Source organism: Hirundo rustica, chromosome 2 (genome assembly GCF_015227805.2).
Source record: "Hirundo rustica isolate bHirRus1 chromosome 2, bHirRus1.pri.v3, whole genome shotgun sequence".
NCBI lineage: Eukaryota > Metazoa > Chordata > Aves > Passeriformes > Hirundinidae > Hirundo > Hirundo rustica.
This window is the reverse complement of record NC_053451.1, coordinates 104,547,657-104,572,803: the sequence shown is the minus strand read 5'-3', so window position 1 is coordinate 104,572,803 and position 25,147 is coordinate 104,547,657. Positions and strand designations below refer to the sequence as shown.

The window sequence follows — 25,147 nt, the reverse complement described above, 5'->3', positions numbered from 1 at the left end:
AAACACAGGATAGCTGTATTAAGAGCCTCTACAAGCACCAGATTAAAAATGCCAAATTCCTGCAGTAAAATTCAACGAGTTACTTATCAGTAGTGCTGTGAAGCCCTGGAATAACTTATAAAATAGCTTTATATCCCCGAGATACTATGAAACATTTTCCAGAATCTGACAGGTTTTGTGCATAAGCCCACGCAAACTTCTTGGTTGAGTTGATATTAGTAATTTAAGTCCCTTCAGACTTCAAGATCCTAGAACAATCTGAACCATTTTTCAGAACCTAGTATAAATGGCAAGAACGTCTTACTCACTTCTCCCTGCTCACTGAACTCTGTATACTTCAGTCAGCTTTAAAAAATACTTCCCTGTTGGCCCAGCTGCATAAGAAACCAAACTGGCATGAGGAATCAAACTCTTTTCAAACTTTCAAACACAAAAGGCTAAAATGTCCTATTCATTTTCCCATTCACGTCATATTCATTAATTTATTAAAAAAAATAAATAAATAAAATCACTTTCTCATCCTGGATGACGGGTTTGATTAACTGCGTACTTCTTACCAGCCCTTCACTTGGCTTGATGTTTGTAAGCTGGATCACTTCAAGATGGGCAGACTGCGAAACCAGCGGATCAGAAGAGAGTGAGATAATGTGGTCACAGACACCAGAAAGAGTTTTACACTAGGAAAGAAAAAAGGAAAGAAAATGTTTGAATAAGCATACCACTGCTAACTTTTCACATGTCAATATACAGTTTAAATCACCATATTTTTCAAGTACATACAAGGCAGAGGGGGAAAGGCCTGAGGCAGCAATACAACACAAAATACATTATCTCCTGATGACCCTGAACTAACAGCATCAGACCAGGGAGGAACAGGAGGCAAATGCTTTTGCATCTGAGCAGAGACAAAGAGGGGTTCCCATGCACTCTCACAGATAGATGCCCTGCTCAGGCACACAGGGTATGTGTGGTGAGCCCCAGCCCCCACCTTACCCACATCTTTTGCGAAGACAGTAAGTGCCTCAAGCCCACTAATTTCCACTGAACGTGCAGCTGTTCAGCACAGATGAACATCAGGCTCTTAATGATGACAGGTAACTCTCATTAACTCCGAAGTTTATTCTATATAATAAAACATGCTAATTGTCTTTGGACTGTGTTTCTCATGTTCTACAGCTGCCAAACATGATTTACTATTGCAGACACGAAGATTACAATAAATCACCACTTCACAATGGGATAACTCTTAAACCAGTTATTGCTGGCAGCCTCTGCAGCAATACAGAAAAAATTTCTGAAAAGGCTGAGACTGTGAAATTGGTACTGTTTTATCTCCTGATCTCTCACTCCCTGAACAACCTCTTCTCAGAAGCAGGAAAGCTGCGAGGCTTTCCTATCACTCTCTGCAAGAAAGTGATTTTTGAGAGTTCCAGTGCTTTCCAGGAAGTCCCCTATCAGCAACTGTTCAGGTTTCCAATGAATCTTTTGTCAGCAAATTCAGGGATTAGGACATTCTTCTGGTCCCAAAACAGTGGGAATCTCCAAAAGCAATTAAGAACCAGCTTAACTGCTCTGAAATTCAAAAGATGAAAGCTAACCCGTCTCCTCAAATGACTGAAACACAACTGCACACAACTGCTGCACCAATCAATCTTCCAAGATTCCAAGGTATAGTTCTTACAGTAAAAAAAATTGCAACAATGCTATGGAAAAGTAATGTAAATTTGGATATAACCCCCTACCAAATCACCATTATAATTCCAAATCGCAAACTACAAATATCTTACGTAAAAAGGAAAACTTTGAAAAGTGATTAAAAACAAAAAACAAAACAAAAAACACAAACACCCACCAAAAAAACCCCCAACCAAACAAACACCCCTCCCCAAAAACAGAACGACAACCCAAAACCCACAATAAGCAAAAACAATCAATGACAACGACATCTTAATCCTGTTAAGAGACCAATACACTTTTCTCCTCTTTAAAGTATTTACAAACAGTTGAAAGTTTAGGTTTGTATACAGACCGCTTATTTTGTTGAGCAATAATGTTTCAGGGTGAATAAGCAAATCAGAATCAAATGCAAAACACAACAAAATTTGTATTACCAACATGACCATCTTCCAGAGAAAATACTACTTTCAAGCATAGCCACACACACCACCTTCCTACTTTTTCATGATGCAGAATAATTACTGAACAAAGGACATCAAGAAATACATAAAACGAGGTTAAGAATGGTTTGTGCTTTTCCTGAAGTACAAAAAAGCGAAAATTAGGCCTTTATTGAAATTTGGGCTTCTTGAATGGCTTTTGGACACATGAAAATGGCTTTGAGCTGACATTTTTAAAAGGTAAAATTATATAAAATTACAAAATAAAAATGCAAGCTTAGATTTCTGTTTATTTGTGATTTTAAATACAGTGTTGGCATGTCATTTCTATTTCCATCTTGGAACTGCACTGACAATTATTGAAAATCTGCTCTAAAAATTACAGAGCACTCAGATATTTGTGCAAGCATATAAACATTATAAATTATTCTCTGCAATTGAAAATGGAGGTTTTTATATCTCTTTAGACTTGTATTCATCTACCTATTCTTCCTATTAATCTCCTCTAAACCCATTAAATATATGGAGTTCTTAGCAATTTCAGAGAAACTTCTGTTTATAGTGAATTACTTTTTTTCTCCAACTTCCAGAACTGTTGCATTGCGGAGAGATGCCAAAACACAGAGAAAAGGGGTGTTCCTACCACCTAAGACAAGGTGTAACATTTCATCAACACATCTCCTCATTAAAAAACATGTTGCCAGCTCCCTTGAGAGATGATGGGGAAAGGAGAGGAGCCGGGCAAGTCCAGCACGGCATGGAGCAGAAGCCTAAGCTGAGATGCATTAAAGAATCCCTTGGAGCAGGGTCTCTCCTGCTGCCTCCCCATGAGAGGGGTACAGACAGTCTACACAGTAATGCCCACAGGGATCAGAATTCCAGTACAGTTACATTGGTTACAATCCTAAAACAATGTGGTGTGAATAGTCCCCAAGAGGAGCTCTGGGATTACTGGTTACCAAAATCACCAAGTTGCTAGGATAAAAAAGTCTACCATATGCTTCAGTGCATTTCTAAAAGACTACAGTCTTTTGGGTCTCACAGCTTGCTTAGATATTCCCACTGCACCCCAACAGCACATTATCCCTATAAACTATTATACATTTAAATATTTTCATGAAATATTCCTTGGTTAAAGAGTTGAACTGTAAGTAGGATCAGGTATCTATCTGGCTTACATTAAGGACAAATTTTCATGAACTTTGAATTTGTCCAGAGAGCCAGGACAGCAAGAAGCACACATACAGCAGATATTCTCTGCCCACTGCAAAGGCAGGGTACGCAGACCCTCACTGGAAACATGTCCAAAGGCTGACACAGGCAAAATAATGCATTCTTCCTTTACTCTCAGGAATATCTCACTCACAGTTTGTGTTGATAATACGCTATTCAGCATAAATTGGCATACAAACCAAACAGTCTGTTACCAGGAGCATGCTTCCTCCCTCTCAGGCATCCATATAGAAAAAGATCTTGGACCTATCCGGGCCTTCCAAGGCAAAGACATTGCCACGTGGCAAAGCACTCAAACATTTTACTTTTTCTACTCATTTTGTTCCTAACAATTTATGAGCACATTATATCTCAGCAATATTATTCAGGATAATCTGTATCATAGACATCTGTTTTACTTCTGCTAAAATCAGATGATAGTCACCTCTTCTCTTTAATGGTGGTTACCTTTGGATGCCTTGTAAAACTACACTTCTGATTATGAAAACATTGTTAACGAGATCAGGATCCTTTACCCTGTGTAAGTGTTGATTGCCTGCTGCAATGCAGTATAAGTTACAGTAAGACACACAGGAAGCTGAGGATCCAATTGCTCCCACAAAAATCAGCAGGCATTAAAAATTCCCAGCCTTCAAGCAGCACTCAGCTCCCAGTCTGCAAGGTATCTACACACAGGGAAAGGATTTGTCCAGGCCAAAAAAAAAAGCAATTTACAAAAGATTAACTGAGAGAAACCAACAGATAATTACATTTTCTCCTTTTATCACATGGTCCCTGTTCTCACCATAAGCCTTAAAGGAATGATTTCAGTTCTCTTTTGCAGTAACTCATCACTGCACTTCTAATAAATTCTCCTCTCTGTTCAAGTGACACACTCGTAATTGCAGATTGAAGCTACACCACAGTCTTTATGTGCAAAGCTAAATGATTCAAAGGAGAACAAAAAATATCACCACACAGTACCTCGTTGTTTGGTAGGAATTCAAAGGGAAACATTATGTTTCCCTCAGCAGGCATATTCTTTATGCCTCAGAGCATGAAGAATGACAGATAATGCTTAGTTTCTACCTGTGTTTTTGGACTGTAAGGTACCAATTTCTAACAGCTTTTCCACAGTTGCTCCTTCTTTCAGTCAGGAGGATGGACACTTAAAGGTGACTGAATTAGATTTGCATCGGTTCCAGTTCTCAGTGGCTGCTTCAGTTTGTGCTGGGAAAACGTCTGCAGCACAGTGAAGTGCCCATGGACAGCTTCAGGGACCTTTCTTCAACCTGGCCATCCATTGTCTGTTCGACTCGGGCAGCTCCAGGGTCACCGAGCATTTCTCATCTAGCATTTCTCATCTAGCAAACACACTTAGGTTCGTCCCTGTCCTTCATTTTATCCAGGCTAGGGACCAGGTTTAAAACCTATCTTGCCAAGTATTTGCAATACTGAAACATCTGTCTTAACCACATTCCCAGGACCGAGGAGAAGAAAAGCACCAGCCTCCCTCATCAGCACCCTCACCTATGGCATGTGAGTGAGGAACAGGATACCAGTAAGACATAGGGACTTTCAAGACTAACAGTAAGAAAAAATGTCCACGTTAATGTTAAGCTCAGTCTGTTAGTTTAGTTAGTTACAGCTGTCCAAGATGAATGAAGTGTAATTAATTAAGCCAAACCAAGTAATTATTAAGCAATTAATTTTAGTCCAAAATGATTGTTACACTGTATAGAATTCAGCTGTAACTCCAGCAGGCTTAAAACCAAGTGGGCCTGAACACGCACTGGTGCATGTATGAAGTTTAAACAGTGAACTACATCTGCTTTTGGCTGCAGAAGCTCCTGTTAAACTGAAATTTGTTTAGTTCAATTTCCAAGGTATAGACTCTTGAAATGCAGAAGGTGGTTACTTTTTCTTTTTTTTTTTTTTAAGACTATAAAAATGATATTTTTGACAATATATTTTTAGTTCATTATACTTCTATAACAAATATTCAAATATAGTAGGCGGGAGCAAATTATCATCTGTGGTTTCAATAAGGCTCTTGGAAAAAAAGAACATTCTGATCTATTGCTTGTTTTCTCTTTTTCAACTTAGAAACTCTTTTTAAATTTAAATAGCTCATTTGCTTTTGAAAAAAAGTTCTAGCTATATTAGCTTCCCTCTGCAGATCAGTTCCTAGTTTTCCGACTCAAAAAACCTGTATTTTCTGTTTGCAGAAAATGCAGCCTAATTTTTAAAAAGTGAAACTCCTTAAGAAAAGTCTTTTTTTTCTTATGGAATTAAACTAAAAATGTTAAAAGAAAAATTATTAAAACTTTTCAGTTAAAACTTATTATTAATCTGACTGAAGCCTGGCTTCTACTTTCTATAATTAGTTCTTCTAGCTTTGCTCTCCCTTTAATACTCTACTGCTTCACACGGATTTATCTGAACTGAGTATTTCCATCAAATACAGCCTTGCACAGCTGGATGGAATCAATGAATTATTCTTCAAGTATTCTACAGCTCCAGTCAGAATTTTCTAACAATTAACATACAATTCCCCAAATAAGCAGATATAAACTGATAGCCTTTTAAGTAGAGCAGTTTTCCAAATACTTTATCATCTCAAGTTAAATTAATATAAAGATTCTAAATATGAACTAGCAAGAGAACACTAATTTTCAGTTTTGAAGCCAGCACCACACCTATGACTTATCCTTTCCAATTTAGGCTCAAACCTATTCTGAAATTATTATTTTCTAATGCCATCTACTTCTGTTGGTATTGTTTTCTAGTACTATTTCCTTTCTGTTTATATCAAGAAATTATTATTAATATTATTTAACTATTTATTACATCGCTTACTTAGTGAAAGCTACCCTGGAAAAATCATACTGAGAAATGAAGTGGCAGAAATATGAAGAGATACTCTATTCATGAATATTTCAGAATTTTAATGAGCAAAACCCAAGACATTACTCCTGTGTCGTTTTACATTTCTTATTCCACTGAAACCAAGTGTTTCTGTGAATGAAATCACAGAAAAAAACACCAAAGCTTTAAGAGATGTATTTGTCTTTAAAAAAAATTTTTCAACACTCCTACAATTCTGGGACAAAAAAATTATAGAAAAGACATTTTTCCCCAGACGCACTTTGAAATTCCATTTAGAAGAAATAAACAAGTTCAAGTAGGTTATTTCATCCTAAAACTTTGCAATTTTTCAATCAGACCTTTTTCCTTTAGATACATTTTATGTGTTTACTTGAATAACAGATTGGTTTACTGACTAACCTAACATCATAAGTGACAATCAAAATCTTTTTAAAGCATTTGAAACTCAAATTGCTCGGAGCAAACAAAAAATACTTCTTCCTTGAATATAAGCTGAAGCTGTAGAGTTCCCACAAAATACCACTTCTTAAAATGAAAAACCCTGAAAAGCTAACATGTGAATACATTAACTGACATTGAAACATGCTATCTGTGGACAAGGTGATTCAGCAATCTCCACATGCACACCCACACTGTCACTTCTGGAGGAAAGAGGCATTCGTTTGCTTTTCAAAAAAAATAGTGCTGTTAGAATATGAGCACATGAACTATTTTTTTGCCTTACCTAATTAAAGCAGACCAATCAGTCATTTATTTGAGGATCTTGCCTACTTCACTGTAGAGGAAGCCACGAAGGCTCAGCGAGGGGTTAACTTTGGAGGTTTCCTTGCATGCTCATCAATAGCAGAAGGATGGTCACACATCCTCTTGCTCCCCGAACTGGCACAAAGCAGGCTCGCTCTGGGGGAAACAGGGCAGCACCCCCACAGGAGACCTGTGCTTACAGAGCTCCAGCCCTTGAACCACAGCATGAGTCAAAAACCAAAACCCCTTCTCGTTCCATGGACAATGGAGATGTTCAACCCAGAACACCAAAATCTACTACTTTGATCCAACAGTCTGCTCCTAAGGTGGTAAATATCTTGGTGCCCTGACAAGTAAGAGCACACAATTGTCCTTTAAATTATATTTTTTCCATTTCTGTAGCTCTAGTTCTATTTTATTTATGTAAGAAGGCCCTCTTAAAATCTGACTTCAATCTTTAGCAAAAACAATACCTTGCAATAAGGATTTATTTTTGCTAATAGCATGAAATGTTAATTGATAATCATTTCCCTTCACTTTTTTGAGAAACTTGAGTCATGAAGAGAAGGTGGTACATGAAATTACATGGGACCAGCCCACAGGTTTGAATTCAACTTTTTGTCTAAGTCACCTCAGCAAACACACCTCTATGCTCGTACCTGATCATTCCAAGGCAGCTGCATAGAACGCTGGTCAAATGTAACTTCAGAGGGGAAATGGACCCTGAAAATGGACTTGGGACAGTGTGATCTTGGAATTTAAAAAGAGAGAATTTACTTTCTCTCCTACAATATCTGTGCACATGTCCTCTCAATCTTTCATAGGTTTCCCAATATTTCTTACTCAAGGTTCCTTCTATGCCTTTTCCACAATTTACCGCTATTCTTTCTGTATCAGAGAACCTTTTCTTTTACTGTTGGATTGCTCCCTTCAGATTGTCTAGTGGGCTAAACCCACACCACCTTCTTCTGTCTTCCAAGGAAAAGGGTTAGAGGAAATTGTGACTGCATTCAATTCCAATTCTATCATCAACTTTTTCACCTGCCCATGTAAAAAAACCACTACCTTTCAAACTGAAAATATGATCTCAAATGCCATTGTTTCATTATTTAGTCACAGCTTTACCTCTTTCACCAATTGCTTTGGTGCCTTGGTCAGCCTTTCCCCCATCAAATCCCACTGATCAGCTGATATGCAACATGGTCAGAAATTATCCAAGTTACATGTAACACACATAGTCACGTATAATCCATGCAGGGTCATTTTAACCCGTGGCTTCACTAAGACATTCTATGCCCTGTTTGTGCTCGTTTCCTTTCAAGCTTCCTCACAGGAGGTACACTTATATCTATGTCCACCTGTGACCACAAAGAAGTTACTGCAGCCTAAGAAATAAACCTACAAAAGTCTGAATGATGTAAGATAACTTTTGAAACCTGTCTCGATTTTGTGCACTCATATCTTAAATTAATCCCTCTCAGTTTCTTTAAAATTGTCTGTTGATGAATGCATAAAGTGATGCCTCCCCAGTACTAAACTCTGTCAGCTTCCTTTACAATCCTTTCTGCCAATTTGTAAAAGGTATATAGTGTATATAGAAGATTTCAGAACTCGCACCTCTTACAGCAGACAACAAGCATGCTTTGAAAACCAGGCCATATACACAGATTTCAAACTCACAGCACTTCAACTTTTGCCAAGATTATGTAATAAAAGTCTTCATTACTTAAATACTTGCAGAGGCCAACCTAGCATAGATGACAATGTCAGCCTCACTAAATTCACTAATTCTTTACGTCTCACACCTGAGAAAATGTCAGTGAAACTTAAAAATACAAGGAGACTTTTTATTCCACGTCACTGTGAAACCAAAGCATCAAAAGCTTACAGAATTCAGCCTGCCAAGTATCTCATATGGGTACACTATGAATAAAATAAATAACAAAAAAGAAGTATTTCAACATTTACTGGGAAGCTAACCTAAAGAAATGCAGTATTTTCTGATTTAAGCTCTGGTAATAAGAACAGTAAGATATCAAAACCAACCTGAATGTGAAATAAATTAAACTAATTCATTACTCACCCTTGAAGAGATTATCTTCTCTTCTAACTTTTAGAAACAAGCTGCGGGATAACTTAATACTCACTAAAGCTCAGCCACAACATGAGACACAATTTAATACCTAAAATTTGGGTGCAGCTCTCAGACAAGGTTTACTCAAGGTTTTTACTTTCTGTGCACCAGCCTTCCAAACTCCTCATATTTTCTGAAGCCCTGGCAACTTTCATCTGCTTTATTTACCATAAATAGCACTAAAGATTCTCAAAAGAGACTATTGTATTTATTCAGAGAATTCAAAAGGAAACATTGCATGAATTTTCCTATCATTAAGCTATCTCCAGGCTCCTATGAGGAATAAAGCTGTATAAATTAAGCTATATCACTACCACAAACATAAATAATTTCATAGAAGCAACCACCTCTCTCAAAAAACTGTCTTTTTAAAACATCACTCTTCTAATCATGATTTACAACTAACAGGTGGGCCTGAGCCAGACAAACACAAACCCTTTCAAAAGCTCTTGACCTACTCACAAGTAGCTCCATAAATCCACTCAGTCATACCCAGTCTATTTAGTTATCAAACTGGCACTGCACACAAAAAGCACAAAACACACAGCTCTAAAATTCTGTGTGGTCTGTACAAACTTTGTTATCAGAAATCCAAACAGTACTCACCACATGAAGGATTTTGTTCTCTGTTTCATATACTGTGCAATCCTAAAAAAGTAAAGCAGAAAAAGCAGGTTAAATTGGTCCAATCATTTTTCCTTCCTTGACTTGTCCTTAAAAGAATTCAACTGACTTGAAAAGTCCTTAGGATAAACAAAATATTTCAAAGACTTGGACAAAATGGAAAGAAAATGTGAAGCTACCACTGAAAGGAAATACTAGTAAATGTTTACATCTATTCACTAGTTCTAGTTGCTTCTTTCCTTGAGACAGACAACACTCTCTCCACTTGACATGCTTTTGACCACATGTACCACACAAGCGCCTTCCACCAGCCGTCCCTGAGCACGTACAGAAATGACCCTCTTCTAATGATATCACTGGAAAACAGATACCAGCAACAGTCTTAAGTGACTGAGATGAACAATCCTTGCTGAGCTGAACTGACACTTTTGCACCCTGCTGAAGAAAACCTTGGTGGAGGAGGAAGAGGAGTTGATTGTTTATAACACACCCTGAACAGGAGGGAGGAGAAACACAGCATACAAAGCACACAGGAAACCTGAGGCACACACAGCCTGCCGGGACTGCGGGTGCATTCTCGTTACCTCATGCAGCACGTGAGGCAGCTTCCATAAGCAAGACCAACAGATGGGGGCTGGGATTGCAGAAGCTTTTCTGACAGGCCAGAATCTCAGTGGATATAAGGACATGGAATTACCAAGGCAGAGAGCACATGAAAACAACCAATATTGGTGAAAGAACCACTCTTAAGTTCATTCAGGTGCTGTAGCTTTGTGGTAATTAATGCAAGCTCTGTTTAGAGCAGATGCTTTATATCCTATCCAAGAAACCACATGAAAAATGTGACTAAGTTTTCATGTTTCAAGTCTCACTTTAAAAATCAATTCATCCAGCTAGAAAACCAACTTTTTTATATGCAACTGTTTAAAAAAACAAAACAAAACAAAAACTTTTAATCCATGAAACACTTCAAGTGTTACTCAGGCAAGAAAAGCCAGTGAGTTCTTAAGCTTTACATAAAGGCACCTATGCAGAAGTAGCAGGTTGATCGGGGAGCATTTTCCTAATAACAGCTGTTGGCATTCAAGAAACATTTGCCAGTAAGTAGAGCCGGAAAGAAAATCTAACACATTTAATTATATGCAGACATCAATGAAGTATTTGCAATCTTAGTAGCAAAACACACATTTCATTGTTATATGTGGGAGGGCATGTAACATTTTCAATCTGGATACATCTATTTTCTGCATGGTTACTTATGAATCATTTTGCAAAAATAGCAGGAGGAGATTGCAACATTTACACTGGAGGAAAAAAAGTGTTTTTAAGCAGACATAATAATTTCATTGGTAATAGGAAGAGTTTACTATAAGTTTAAACATTCAGTTTAAAGAGGATACAGTTTGAGAAGTCTCACTGCTAAGGGAAGAAGGATTCTGGATCCTCAAATGCTGTAGGGTTTATTACAAACAAGAAAGCAGTGAATAACAGAGAAATACTGCTAAGTCCTTGAATTGAAACGTCCTCACGATCATGAAGGAAGCTAAAGAAATATGCTATTTTTTCTGACAAACCAAGACTATATGTGAAAAATTAAAATATTCTGAATCCACAAAAAAAAGCAAAAAAAGTGGAAAACTCAGGCATCCAGTCTATGAATAGATTCACCCTGAATTTTCCTCCTCAACACACAATTCCCTACAAATCCATGGTCTGGGTGGAGGAATTACTAAACAAGTTCATCACATAACAGCAGATTGTTGATACTACATCTTCACATTCAGACAAGAGAAAAATTAACAGTTCAGTAAAACATAGAAGACAGAAAGACTGGAGGACAGCAAATACCATGCCTAGGTACAAAAAACAATTCCAGAATACACTTTTTCCATAGATGAAGGACATCCAACTGAAAATAATTCAAGCACTCTGGGAAATGTGCACGAATGTCAAGAACCGTGACAGCATACCCCAGAGCAGCCCTGGAGTCTAGGACTCAAAGAAACCCAGGAAAAGGTCACCAAGCTGATCCCTGCAGCTTGTTTCCACTTCCTGCAGCCACCCCTGGAGATGAGGGCTGAGTCTGCTTCTGAACAAGCCCAGGAGCAACAGCCACATGCCATGTTCCCTCATGGGGAATGGTTTGCTGCCTTGTGCTTTATCTTTCAGCAAGGGCTGAGGATAACTGTGCCCACCTTCCACAAACACTCCTTGGGTGGAATGGTAGGCTGACTGCTTATTACTGGGGGCCTTTATAATTTATAGTTATTGCTTCTTCATACTCATTTCATTTCACCTAAAAGAGCTTAAAGCACTTCAGAATTATAAAAAGGTCTCTAACTATGCCATTAGAAATAAATTTTTATTCTTAGTAGCATACCACCCACACCCAGAGAATGTATTTTTCTTCCATACAAATCCTTATCTTACTTCTGAAAAATTTTCTTTAATGTCTGTTTAACCAGGGTATCAAAACATTGCAATTAAGGGAAGAAACAGATCATATGCAAGTTTAACATCAACTTTTTTTTTACTTCAGAAAAGCAAGAACACACACAAAAATCTTCAACCAAGCCTTACTCCTACACAACCTAAAAATTTGCTATTCACTTAGTTAAACCAATACTGTGATTATCCCTGAACTGAAAGGCACAGTTACAGCAAGGAGGACATATATTACTTCTACTTGTTTATTCTCTGAACTTTGCACATATATTCACTGCATACTGTAAGTATAGCTAGGCTACATGATGATCTAACCAACAAATTAAAACTTCAGCTGAAACACTGCAAGGTTATCTTCTAATTGTGTATTATTTTCTAAAACATTAATGACACAAATTGTTAAAAAGCAAAAAAAGAAGTTGTGTTAATTTACATTTCTGAAGATGTAGTCAAATACTGGCCATTACTAGTTCAAGGGAGAAAAATGGCAGAGTATCATCCACAAGAAAAAGGAGAGAAATAAAAGGGAAATATGATGGAAGAACTTTATGACTAATATCAGATCTTCATGGTCACTCTTTCCAGCTCTGACGCGTGCATAAAAACAGCAAAAGGGACCTTTGCCATCCAGCTGGAACTAGGCAAAAAAAAAAAAAAAAAAAAAAAAAAAAAAAAAAAAAAAAAAAAAAAAAAAAAGCTCCAAAACTGGAAGAAAAAAACCCAAAAAATAGCAAAGATAAAAGCACAAAGATCAAACCACACAAATCAAGGAGAGGGTTCTGCATTTTCAATCCCAATACAATTTCAAAACCTAATTTTAAGACTAGCAAGACCTACACTACACTGTAACTGAGAGGCACTGCTTATTTCTTCCAGAAGTTCTGACCTTCATAATCAAAACTTCATATGGTCTCTACGAAATAAAAGTTTTAAGTTGTATCTGCAGAGATCCTACTATAATGTCCTAAGGAATAATTGCTAAGGACGTTTCAATTAAACCCACAGAATCAGACAGCACTGACTGGTGACAGCACTGCAAAATGTACACATCCCACCCATCCCATCCCAAAAATTGCTGGAACAAATCAGACATGAGACAGCATATATAAAATACAAATATCTAGGGACTTTTTTTTTGTTTTCAAAATCAGTGTTTCTGATGCTTTATTCTTCCTTTTCCCCCCCTCCCCCTATCCTCAGTACTACCACCTTCTTTTTAAACAATTGTCTTAGTATCTCACAGAAGTGGGAAATGGGATCAGCTAATTACACTAGAACTTTTCTTGTTCTTTTTTTTCTTTGCACTCACATTGAATAAATCTCAACTCAAAATGTGAAGAGCTGAGATAAAGACAACCTGCCAACTCACCCTACTGCTCCCATGCCCCACAGATAAAATATGTTCGTGCAGTTCTCCAGAACTATAACTGTGGGGTAAATATTTTGCCGAAAACATTTCTATTTTTGCATCTATATGATCTGGTTTACAAGTCCAAGTTGGCAGTCTGTCAAATTACCTACTGCAATTACTTGTCAAACACTTCTCTCAGGATACTTGCAGGCTATAATCTTAAAATTTTCCATCATTATAACCACCACTACAACTATTATTATTATTCATGGTTTTGCCATGTATTACAGGCAGCTGATGCACTGCACTCTTCTTGGCAGTCTTAAGTTCCTGTCAACTCCATAACTTTACTTCAGAATAAAATTATGCTAGTTCAGAAAATGAAATATATACATAGAAATATTTAATGGATACACAAAGGGAGAAATGCAGAAATATATACATTAAATCTCAGAGTACCTAAGAGATGGCATGGACTCCTTTCATTGTATGCAATGCAGAATGCCTTAGTTGCCTATGAATATGTAGTCATCCTAATTTATTTTTCCTATAAGGAAAGACAAATTCCTAGGCAGAACTGATATAGAAGCAGACTACATGATTTTCAGGAAAAAACCCAAATGCCACAATTGCCAGGTAACATATTAACCCCAAAATGCCCTTTGTAAATTCATATGATAGTTGCATCGCCTAAAAAAGCAGGCTGTGTGATCAATTCAACTGGAATGAAGAGCAACAGCTTGCCATGAAATCATTAATTCCCTGGGTAGCTTTTACGATGCTTCTGGTGGAGCTTCTTCACTTATTTCTTCCTTTATTTTTCTCTGTAGTCCAACTGAATTTACAGGAAGCCAATATACATGTGTACATTTGTGAATATTGCACTGTTTTTTCCAATATGTTGCAGATAAAAATGTAGGTAATTATGTTAGGAACACCATTTTAAGAATGGTAGTAAAATTACCTGGAAAATGCATGGGAAATCCCACTCATCTTCCATGTCTAGTTTTAAGATGGCACCCGCTATATTTTACATACTACTTAAAAACATGTCTGATAGACTTCTTGCCACCACTGTTTTTCAAGTCATGCAAAATATGCTAAGCTATGCAACTCCAGTTTTCTATTTGTAACAAAAATAATGAATTGCATGATTGCTTAAAAGAGGGTTCAGATTCTTGTGAATTGCCAAACCTTTGGCATAAAAACTCTCTTGAGCAATGTACCCATTGGTTGGAATTAAGCCAAGCCATCCTTTAAATCCCTTTGCTTCTCAAATTGATTAAAACTGTAACTGAATACTTTAATAGCAAGTGTGTAAGTCAAATGGATGATCTGTCGGTCTTGCTACTTAGCAACAATAAAAAATAATTAACTTGAGAATGCCCAGATCATGACTTCCAGCCCCTTCAGTCTCAGTACTGCAAAATAAATTGTTCTGGTTCCAAGGCGCCCGTTCAAGTGTCACTAGGTCTGTCAATATTATGCCATTGGCTCTTGAAGGGCTCATTTGGTTTGAATTTGCCCAATTCAGCTATAGCAAGAAAGCCACAAGACAGGTGTGCTGGAGTCATCACCGACGGTTCACACAGACGTTCTCGACAATAATTATGACAAAGTCTAAAGCTTGTCCAACACATGTAGGTGGCAAAAGTTTTATAACATTTAGTGTACTTTTATTCATTATCATCCTTTATCACTTTTCGTGGACGAAGACACTGGTATATAGTTTCCAAACAGGAAATATAATTACTAAAAAGTACTTACAAAAGTAAGACAGGTTGAGTTCATTTAGCCTTTCACCAATTAGAAAATACAAGGAATATATATCTAATACGGCTGATGGCGGTAATAAAAAACGACAGCTTTGAAACAGTACACTTGAATGATATCCCAGAATGGTTTGGGCTGGAAGGGACTCTAAAGATGATCTAGCTCCTATACCACTGCCATGAGCAGGGATAGCACCCACTAGACCAGGTTGGTAAGAGCCCCATCCAGCCTGGACTTGAACACTGCCAGGGACGGGCCATCCATAACCCCTCTGGACAAACTGTGCCAGTGCCTCACCACCCTCACACTAAAGAATTTCTTAATATCTAATCTAAAACTGACTTCTTTCAGTTAAAGCCATTCCCCCTTATCCTATCACTACATGCCCTTGTGAAAAGTCCCTCTCCAGCTCTTTTGTAGCCCCCCTCAGGCACTGCAGGGTGCTATAAGGTCCCCCTGGAACATTCTCTTCTCCAGGCTGAAGAACCCCAACTCATTTGACCTGTCTTCATAGTAGATGCACTCCAGCACTCTGATCCATCTTTGTGATGTCCTCTGGAGTCATTTCAACAGATCCAAACCCTTCTTACATAGAGGCCCCAGAGCTGGATGCAGCACTGCAGGTGGGGTCTCACAAAAACAGAGTGGGGGAATCACCTCCCTCACCCTGCTTTTGAAGCAGCCCTGGATATGGTTGGCTGTGGCAAAATGCTGTGTTCTGCAGAGCATGATGATTAGGAAACTGATGGATATTATGGACCCCTGCTTGGACTGTGATTTACAGGTATGTCTGGGTAATTACTGGAATAATAGAATACAAACTGGCAGATATACAGCTCCGTTCAACCCCCTCCTCCAACCCCCCCAAGGACCAGGAACAAAAAAACTTAAATTCCCCAAAAGCCACAGAAGCTGGTAAGCAGGTAACATTCTCCTCTGGCAACATGCTAACAAATAAGAGCATGACACATTCAGTAGTTTCCTGATGTGCTTTAACACATATTTTAAGAGGTCTAGCGGGTCATTGGATACAAAAGGTACGGGCCTTGGGAAAACTGAGAATTACCAATGTTTGGAACAGTCAGAGGGGGAAAGGAAATACCTTTTTTCTGTCTCTCACCTAAACAAAATGCAAAAGCAAGCTCCTCTAAGCTATACAACACCCAGTGCTGGCACAGGTAACCCTTGGCTGCTGCCACACAAAATTAATTTTTAAAATTACACATACACTGTTAAAATCTACACTGTATTTCTAAATAACCATCCCAAAATATGCTATTTCCATGACTTTCTTTCCACTGCGCTGCTCAAAAGGTCTCCCATTATGGCTGTTTCAACTGCAACAGTCCCAGGGAGCTCTATCCTCAACTCTCCGCTTTTCTGCAACCTCCTCCCTATTGCTCAACAGCCTCCTAAAATCATGCTGCTTTAATTATCATCTCTGTACGGATGAGTCACAGATCTCTCAGCCCTTCTGTTCACATTCGCAGCTCAGAATCTCCTTCTGGATATTTGCCACCAGCCCTAACACAGGATGCTGAAGAGCTGAAATCACGTTTCTTCCCAATGCTCCCTATTCCCCCTTTCTTTCCCTATCTCTGTCAACAGCTCCACCACCTTATGTCCCACAAGCTCACAACCTGGGTGCCATTTTCAACTCCTCTTCGCTTCCCACACAAATCCTGTCGCTTTTATTCCCACTGTCATTCAGAAATACTTGCATTCCTTCTCACTTATACTACAGTTATTCAATTCTTGCAGCTTCTTGCCACTGGGTCTATAGCATCCTCATTCTATTATAATTAATTTCCTTCCCCTCCACACTGAAGCCAGAACTCATTTGAACCTGCAAAACCCACTCAGCCCTCCCCCACTGGAAACATGCATAAGAACTGAGAGAGATGGGAGAAAGCAAAATGGTGAGCAGGCATCATAGTAAGAGGAGAAGGAAAAAAATCTCTATTGGGAAAATACAGTGCAAGCTACAAAAGAAATGCTATAAAAAAGGACATTTCTTATGCAACCTACACACATGCTTTTAAGAAGTCTAGAGCCTTTCCCTGAAAATGCAATAAACTTGCAGTACTCCAAGTTCATAACCCTTATGTACAAACTAATAGCAATTACCCAGCTTACTGAGTACAAAGAATTGCTTCAATTTTATTTAAACAATCTGTGTGGAGTGGCACCTATCACCATAGTAACAGAATACTTAATGCAGAAATTTAATACAACTTACATAAATCACCCATAGACCAAGCAACTACTGGGAAAATTTGCTTGCTGGATTAAGAGAGATGCAATGGGTACACTAAGCTCTTTCATTCTATCTTTCCAAAGTAATTTTCCATTTCCAATTATTTCTCCCCTCTGTAAAAGACATCATGTTGCTCTCCTTAGGGATCTGGTCACATACTAATTCTTACTTTGCCTGTAGAAAGTTACACCTCTTCCTTGTTTCTAAAATGAGCCAGTACACCATTCAGTCAGAAACCACAGCCAGTATTTCACCACCAACTAAAATCACTGATACTTGCTCATATATCTGGCAGAATCCAAGTGCTTACATGGTCTAAGTCAGATTTCAGCTGCTCAGATGATTTCTCTACTTGGTGACATTCTCAGCAGATAAAAAAGATCCACTGAAACTATCAACAGATGAGAGATTGGAACTGATAAAAAAATTGTTCATCCAAAGGAAAAAAAAAAAAAAAAAAAAAAAAAAAGAAGTCAAAACACTTCCTACACCTCTAAATAAGCCTCATGCATTCAAAACTATTTTATTATTGGCATGAAAAATAGAGCTAGTAGCACAATGTATTGTGCAGTTCTTAAGTTTTCAATGTCACTTCCAAGACAATTTATAGGTAAACAACTTCTTAATTTTTCAGCTCTGCTTTTCCGCTAGTACTATCAGGGCAAATAATTCTGGTTTTTAAAATATAACTGCAGAAAATATTTCATGTTTTATATTTGTCTAAGTGGTTATTTTGCCGACAGAAAAAAATTAAATTAATTGAACTGAAAAAAAAGTAATATTTAGACAGATGGCATTCCAGGCTCAGCTACAACTTCAGTGTTTCATATTGGATCACCTGAAATGTATGTATTTGTAATGGATTTAAGTAAACAAGCACACACACATTCCTGAAATAAAGACAGACACTACACTTATTTATGCTTAAGGCTCTTAGTAGCTCCTGGTTAGTAAGAAACATGGTTTCTGTAACTCACTGTACTGAACTGGAATCTTGCTTCAGTGTACCTGGTTACAGAGACTGCCCTGCCTCTGGGAAGGGAGATCAGCTTCCAAAGTGAAAGAAATGCAGAGTCTCAGGCTTCACATCTACCGATATGACCAACACAATACATCACCATTAAGCATGAAATTTATCAATATAAAGAATTACACAGTCAGTGTGACACATCCTCTGTGTGTCCCTATTCAGATGGAGACTGTGATGTCACTCAGTGTGCATGGACACAGCGCCCACAGCAGTCTAATAAAAAAAGCTAAAGCTTCGGTTTAAAGGAAACATGAGATACAAAACCATATTTTCCTTCCTGTCTACACTTTATCTCAGTTTTCACCAAGTTTCTGCTACTTTCTGTACGTGGTTCGATGAGTGGGTTCCATAGTCCCTGACTCCTTCACTGTCACCTTGACTCACTCAAGCTCCATTTGTTGGAAAAGTTTAACAGCTGCATTGGTTTACCAACATATGCCCTGTCAGAAAGACTACCCTTTTTTCAAAAATAATTCTGCTTTGTGTTTCACTTTTCTCCCATGTTCAGAGACGGTCAATCATTAATCTGGAAGAAAAGCAAGCAAGCAAAAACAAGCCTAAAAATAACAAAACAAGCCAATACCAACTCATTTTTGCTTTCTGGTCACTATGTTTTTTACATAGTAAGCAACATTGAGTATTTTGGTGGGTTTTGGTTTTGCTTTTTTTTCCCTTCTATCCCCTAGGAAAAGAAATTACTTTCTCTGAGAATGGAAAAGAAAACAAATTCACTTTTACAGGGTGGCAGCTTCTTAAGCTACTTTGAAAATGTCACATCACAGACATATACAGCAGTACGCAGCTTTAGGAAGAAAACCCCATACCTCTTTACAGCATCTATCTCAATGACAACTAATGAGTCACCAAATTAGTTCTAGTAGAGGTTCATCCCAATAGACTATTATTGATGTTTTAGTCTTTCATCTATTCCATACCTAATTCCATTTCAAAAAGCACTTCAAAACTTACATCAAAAGAAAATATATATATACAAGTAAGCCATTTCAAGGGAAAAAAAAAAAAGAAAACCTGTATAATCAAATAGCAGAAACAAACTACCAGAATAAGAAAAAGGCATCAATGCTAAGAACCTTAGGAACTTTTTACATTACATTAAATTACATCTGAAATTTTCCATAAAAGTGTGTTTTAAGAGAAATAGGCTACTCTATTATGAAAAAGAGAAAAACATGGCTAAAGAGCATAAATTGAAACTACTTTGATATAGCTTCTTGTAAACAAACAATAGTTTTGTGCTTCCCACATTCCTTTAGTTTTGACTATACATACATTCTATGCATCACACATTGACTTTTAAAAGTGAGAACAACTGCACAGATCAATATGTATTCTGAAACACCACGATGGAGAGCTGCTTTGAAACTTATATAACAGAAAATCTTGCATAAGAGCAGCAATAAAAGGATACAAGGTGAGCCTGAATTCCTGCCAGCATTACTTAAAATGAGTTATAATACTCTCATATGAAGACCCTTTTGATTTCATATACATAGGCAGATATTGCCTGTGAATTGTTTCCAAGGGGAGCTATTTAGCTGTAACTTTCCCCCACATCTATCTAGCTACTTGTATACTTACCCCTTGAACATTTATCAAAAATGGGGTGTTTTGTATAAACAGTGTGCTATGCATATATATAAAAACTTAAAGAATCTAGCCTCCTCGTCATGAAATATTTTTATCTAAACACAGCAGGTTAACCAAGTTTTTTCTGCAAGCATTTGGTATTAAAGTTAGGGTGGAAAGAATAATGCTAAAAATGCAAATAAAAAACTTTAAAATTTAACATGCAACTGTCTCCAGCAAACGTGATGCTTTGAAAATCCCTACAATCTAGAGGCACAAAGCAGCTTTAATGACAATCCAATCAAAGCTTCACACCACTAAACTATTAAAACCATTTTATTAGCTAAAGATTCCTGAGGTAATTACCAATTTGGTACAACCTGAAATTCTAAAATTTTAAGACAATATTTAGTGAGTCATTAAAGTCCTTAATAATCAGGACTTAAAAATAAACATGAGGAATTGTGAAAGAAAAGATTATACGAGAGATAATTTGTAAGACTGGTACTCAAGATATTAATTATTCTTCTTCATTCATGAATTTGATATTGTCCTTAACAAATTAATAGAACCACTTTATACTACTGCATTTGGATTCTGAGTCAGAGCAGGGGAGCTAAGAAGGTAAATTTCCATTTTATCCTTTTAAGTGGAAAACAAGTCTGAACTTACATTTCTCAGTGAAACTTAACATTTGAAACATCCCTCTTTTGAGTTTACAGCCATGTGATTACAAAACCCACAGTGACATTAAAAAAAAGTGCATTGCCCAAGGAATAGTTTGTGATCCTTTTCAATATCTCTTATGCGAAAAACAGCCACGGCTAAAAGCCCAAGAGAAATATCCCCTGGGATGGGGAGTGCATCCAGTGGGCAAGGGATATATGGATGCTTTCTTTTTTGTATCTCAAAAGCCTTTAAATGGGAAAAAAGTTATAACCTCTCAGCTGAAGAAGTGCATAGAGCACTTCTGTGCGCTCTATAGCACAGCTTTTAGCTCAAAATCACAGGTGCCCATAAAGTCCAGACAGTGCATTTGTGTAGCATTATCGTGGTCTCTCTCTGCTATCTTCCATCCTAGCTGCCACCTCCCAAATTGCATCACCCAGGTTCTCACCCTGTGTCATCCAAAATCTGAAGTCACCTCCAAAAGTCGCTGTGAGACAGCTGGTACCAGAAGTCTGCTCTGTGACAACAACGCAAGACAGATCCATTCAGCCAAGTGACTACTCTCCATCTCCACCCCGGTTACACAGCATTGCTTCCACCACAGCTCTTCAGAGGTCTTCAGAGAATTAAAAGCAGTGAAGCTTTTCTAAAGGAGTATTTACAGGCCTACAGCTATGCTTCTACTGGAGCGTACTCCTGAGTAAATCTCACAAGACACTAAAGCCGCAAGATAAACATCAGGGGGTTTAAAACTAAATAAACACTGCAAATCATTGCGAAAGCTGATTAAGGAAAGTCAAAAACATGTGATGAGGGCTACTGATGATCACTATTCAAGAGTAATAAAAGAAACACTGTGCTCAGCAGCAAAGTTTTCTTCAACTGTCCGGTAACTTACAAAGTCAATATAAAATTAGACTTTTTAGATATTCCCAAGATTTCCAGGGTTTCGATTCTAAAGAAGAAAGCTTCTTAAGTGAAACCTTAATGAATTCCTGAGGAATAAGAGCACTGAGAACGGTAATAAAAGCTATCTACAGATTGCCTAAAAAAGCAAAAAATCTTCTGTTCCTTAACGTTATCAATGTAGCTACTGCTACCTTCCTAAAGCAAAATGAGCACACTCAAAAGGACCAGTTCTTGGCACCCTCTGAAGCTGAATAACCCAGCTACATAAGTCAACAGCAAGACTTTCATGAACACCATCCAGACATTCTCTCATGTTCTTCCTGATATGCATTTGTGACTGGAACAATTCTGTCGACACAAATCTAATCTAAATCTAATGCTCAGCCTTCACTTCCTACAAAGGGGCAGACATGTGTAGGAGAGAAGGAGAGTGCAAGGAAATGGTAGCAAAAAATTGTAATAGTCTCATACCTAAGCCAAAAATACCAAAGCCAAAATAAAGCAGCTGCATAGAAGCAGATGATTAATGCAGGCTACAGCAATAACTTGCAGGTTTGAGGGACCTGCTGTCACTGGCAAATATCCACTGCATACTGGCCTGTCAGGCCTTGGGCAATGTGCAACACACGTAGAAAACTTCATAGTTAAAACAAAGCATGTGTCTTCCCACATTTTATTCCAAAATCTGTCTCTAACTCCAACTTTTCTAATTTTTTTTTTAGGTTAAAACACAGAAACTCAATAGGTTTTCTTAGACTTCGCTCTTGTAAGAGCGATGCAATACTGTCATTTTGTTCCATTATCCATTTAGCTCTGATAATGAGGGGGACACAACCCAGCATCATTTAATTCTTTGAAGAAAGATGATATTACAAATAGCTTCAAAACGTGCAAAATAATTCAAGCAAGCCACCTTAAGTTTAGCGCTTTTTATTCTTCATCTTGACCAAAGAATCGTTTTTTGCTTTTGGTTAATAAATCTGAACGTTGACTGTGACTTAAACAATGCAACAAACAAACAAACAAACAAACAAACAAAAACTGATGAAACCCAGCTACTGAATTCTATTTTTAAATTTTACAAAAGTCTTGAAAAAGTTCCAAGATATTAAAAAATGTACAGACTGTATAAGTTTTATAAACGTTTAAGTACTATAAGAAGCTGTTCACTACTGTTAAAAAGAAAAACTGCAACATTGCTTTCTGTAGATTTTTCACAAAAAAAAAAATGGTAGTAAGGTACGATAAAATACTTTGCATACAAAAGAAAACAGAACTCTGAGACAGAAAAAATACCTGATGAGGTGATATTGAAAGATTTCATTTACAGCCATAAGAATGCACAATGAGGATTCTCAGTGTGTTCAGTAAGCATATAAAAAAACAACAGCTAAGACATTTTGAAACGCTACATGGGAATGCATTTGTTTTAAGTAGAGCTCAAACCACATGTGTTTGAGACTGCTAATGAAATTTTTCCTTATTGTTCTTCTGAATACAGCCCAATCCAATTTCAGTACATGCTTACATTTAGGCACATAAATGCTCCTTTTGACTTCAAAGTATGGATTCATGAGCTGCTTTCTGACTGCAGAAATATGTTGTTTTTGGAGAAAGTAAAAATGCTGTTCTCCAAAGGTATTAAATAACATTTACTCTCATTCACACTGAGAAACATACATAGAGAAATATCAACCTACACCATGGTGAATTAGCAGTATCAGGGATAGGGAGGAATTTGTAAGATGAATTGATATTGACTTAATTCCTGGGAAATACTGCTGTGTTTGCTACTTTACCCACGTTCTCATTAATAAGGGACACATGAAAATTGATCAGGTGGCTCTTTCCCTCATATAAAAACTATCTAAAGACAGTGATAGACAGCTACTGTGGAAAATGACCAGTCTGGAAAGCTGGGTCAGAAGTTTAGTTTTTCTTAGTTTGAAATGATGCTTGTGAAAACCAGAAATTCTCCTCAGTGCTCCTACCTAGCCCACTCTCTCACTTTTTCTCCACTCTACCTTCTCAAGTACAAACAATCCCTCAAACTTCTGCTTGGAAGCAAAGAGACTTTACAGTTCATCAGAACAAGAGACAAACATAGAGACAGACCTAACCCACACACAGAAGAGTGGGGAAAGTTCTCAGGTTTGCACACCCCGGTGAAGCTCATTAAGCAAGCGCTTCTCAGTAACCAGTTCTGGATTTCTTGAAGGTAAGATGTACAAAAATATAGTCAAAATATTCTAACCCCCCCCCCATGGGATTGTGTCAACAGTTGTCTAGATGATATAAACTTTATGAAAGAGTGGATTACTAAAGTCCAATATATACAGATCTTTTGAACCAGACAGGCAAATAAAATTAAAAGACAAAATATGAGAAATTAAATATGCAAATTATCAAGTAGATATCGCATTTTATACTATTATATTATAATAGAGAACTCAAGATGAATATTACTGCTGAGATATTTAGAGCCATATACACAGCAGAACACAAACTAGTTCAATAAAACCAGAAAACAGAATTTTTAAAAAGCATTTACTGAATACTAGTATTCCCTTATTTTGGTTGGACAATGATATAGCCAGTGTAAAACAAAATTGTGGGAAGAAGGTAATAGCCATTTACAGGTCAGGAATAATAAACTGCCAAGCAGACTGTCTCATACCTGTTGTACTATTGTTGTTAGTTCCAGACAGAGTTGTATGACATTATTTCTTGTTACTGAGTAATCTGTGACAGCAGCAAAAGGTGATCTAAAAATAAAAGAAAAAAAAAAACAAACAAAGAAAAAAGTTGAATAGCACTAGCATATATCCACTTGCAGTTTTTAAGTTCCTCTTTCAGAAACTTCATTCATAAAAGCATTATTTCTAACAGTTTACTTCTGGACTGCCTTTACTCCCTCAGAAGAAGCCCAGCTGGGCTTCTGCTTTGGTTTGGGAATACCCTTATAAAGACAGCCAGAGGCACTATTTCCTCCTGTGATCTGAACGGTGTGTGAATGAGATCAGAGAAGCTCTTGGCTGATTCACTGGGATTCTTGGAATTTGATCTAAAATCTGGTGGAAATAGAGGAACTTGGAATAAGTAGAATCTTTATCTAGAGGGGAAAAGGGCATTTAAATCCAGAGATGCATCAATGCTGAGAAGTGGCTGCAAAGCCTAAGCTGGAAGCACAATCCAACATGTCCACACACCATGCTACAGGCAAAGCTGCTTACTGAAATGAACAGCGCAATCCAACATTCACAGACCCTACCTACATGTGTCCTATACTTTAAAAACTTCACATTAGGAAGTTAAAATGCTTGCCTACCTGGAAGCTTGCTTGCTTTCTAGAGGCACTGCTAAAATGGATTTGGTTAGAGAAGCTGGCAGTCATCTGATTTGTGTA

General features: G+C 37.5%; 1 protein-coding gene across 8 annotated transcripts in view; it reads right to left on the bottom strand.

The window, feature by feature from the left end:
* CNKSR2 (connector enhancer of kinase suppressor of Ras 2) overlaps positions 1-25,147 on the bottom strand; it is a 204,830-nt gene that overhangs the window by 122,035 nt on the left and 57,648 nt on the right. For all 8 annotated transcript variants that reach the window (XM_040055339.2, XM_040055341.2, XM_040055342.2 and 5 more), the window contains exons 4-6: positions 24,419-24,506; positions 9,703-9,744; positions 558-677 (exon numbers count right to left, since the gene is read on the bottom strand). In XM_040055339.2, the coding sequence (XP_039911273.1) occupies positions 558-677; positions 9,703-9,744; positions 24,419-24,506 (250 nt within the window). The remainder of the gene's footprint in view (positions 1-557; positions 678-9,702; positions 9,745-24,418; positions 24,507-25,147) is intronic.